Source organism: Antrostomus carolinensis, unplaced genomic scaffold (assembly GCF_000700745.2).
Source record: "Antrostomus carolinensis isolate BGI_N321 unplaced genomic scaffold, ASM70074v2 scaffold7312, whole genome shotgun sequence".
Classification (NCBI taxonomy): domain Eukaryota; kingdom Metazoa; phylum Chordata; class Aves; order Caprimulgiformes; family Caprimulgidae; genus Antrostomus; species Antrostomus carolinensis.
This window is the reverse complement of record NW_010297515.1, coordinates 41,742-42,235: the sequence shown is the minus strand read 5'-3', so window position 1 is coordinate 42,235 and position 494 is coordinate 41,742. Positions and strand designations below refer to the sequence as shown.

General features: G+C 37.2%; 1 protein-coding gene across 1 annotated transcript in view; it reads left to right on the top strand.

Annotated features, from left to right (window-relative positions):
• RHAG (Rh associated glycoprotein) overlaps positions 1-494 on the top strand; it is a 15,348-nt gene that overhangs the window by 6,573 nt on the left and 8,281 nt on the right. Inside the window, exon 2 of the mRNA XM_010162145.1 lies at positions 420-494. This exon is cut by the window's right edge and continues 133 nt beyond it. Within this exon, the coding sequence (XP_010160447.1) occupies positions 420-494 (75 nt within the window). The remainder of the gene's footprint in view (positions 1-419) is intronic.

The window sequence follows — 494 nt, the reverse complement described above, 5'->3', positions numbered from 1 at the left end:
TGAAGGTAAAGAGAACTTTCCTGTAAGGACATGAAGCTGTGATGTTCCAGGTAGCTTCACACACAGAGAACAGTTCCAGACACATTAAATTTACTAATATAGAGATCTAGTGTTCTTTCCATAATGATATACTAAGGAATAAAATCAATAATTGGATCTTGCATTTTCCAGACACTCAATCTTCAACTAGTAGACTGGTGATGGAGTGGGGAAGGATGGATCCCATTCAGATGACATGAGTTTGGGACTCTTTTGTTTTTTATTAAATCTTCATTTGTCTCTAGCTTTCCTCCCTTCAATAGTCACTCTTCCCATTCAGATGACATGAGTTTGGGACTCTTTTCTTTTTTATTAAATCTTCATTTGTCCCTAGCTTTCCTCCCTTCAATAGTCACTACACAGACATGTTTTCCCTTCAGTCTTTCAGGATGTCCATGTGATGATATTTGTTGGATTTGGTTTCCTGATGACCTTTCTGAAGAAATATGGGTTCA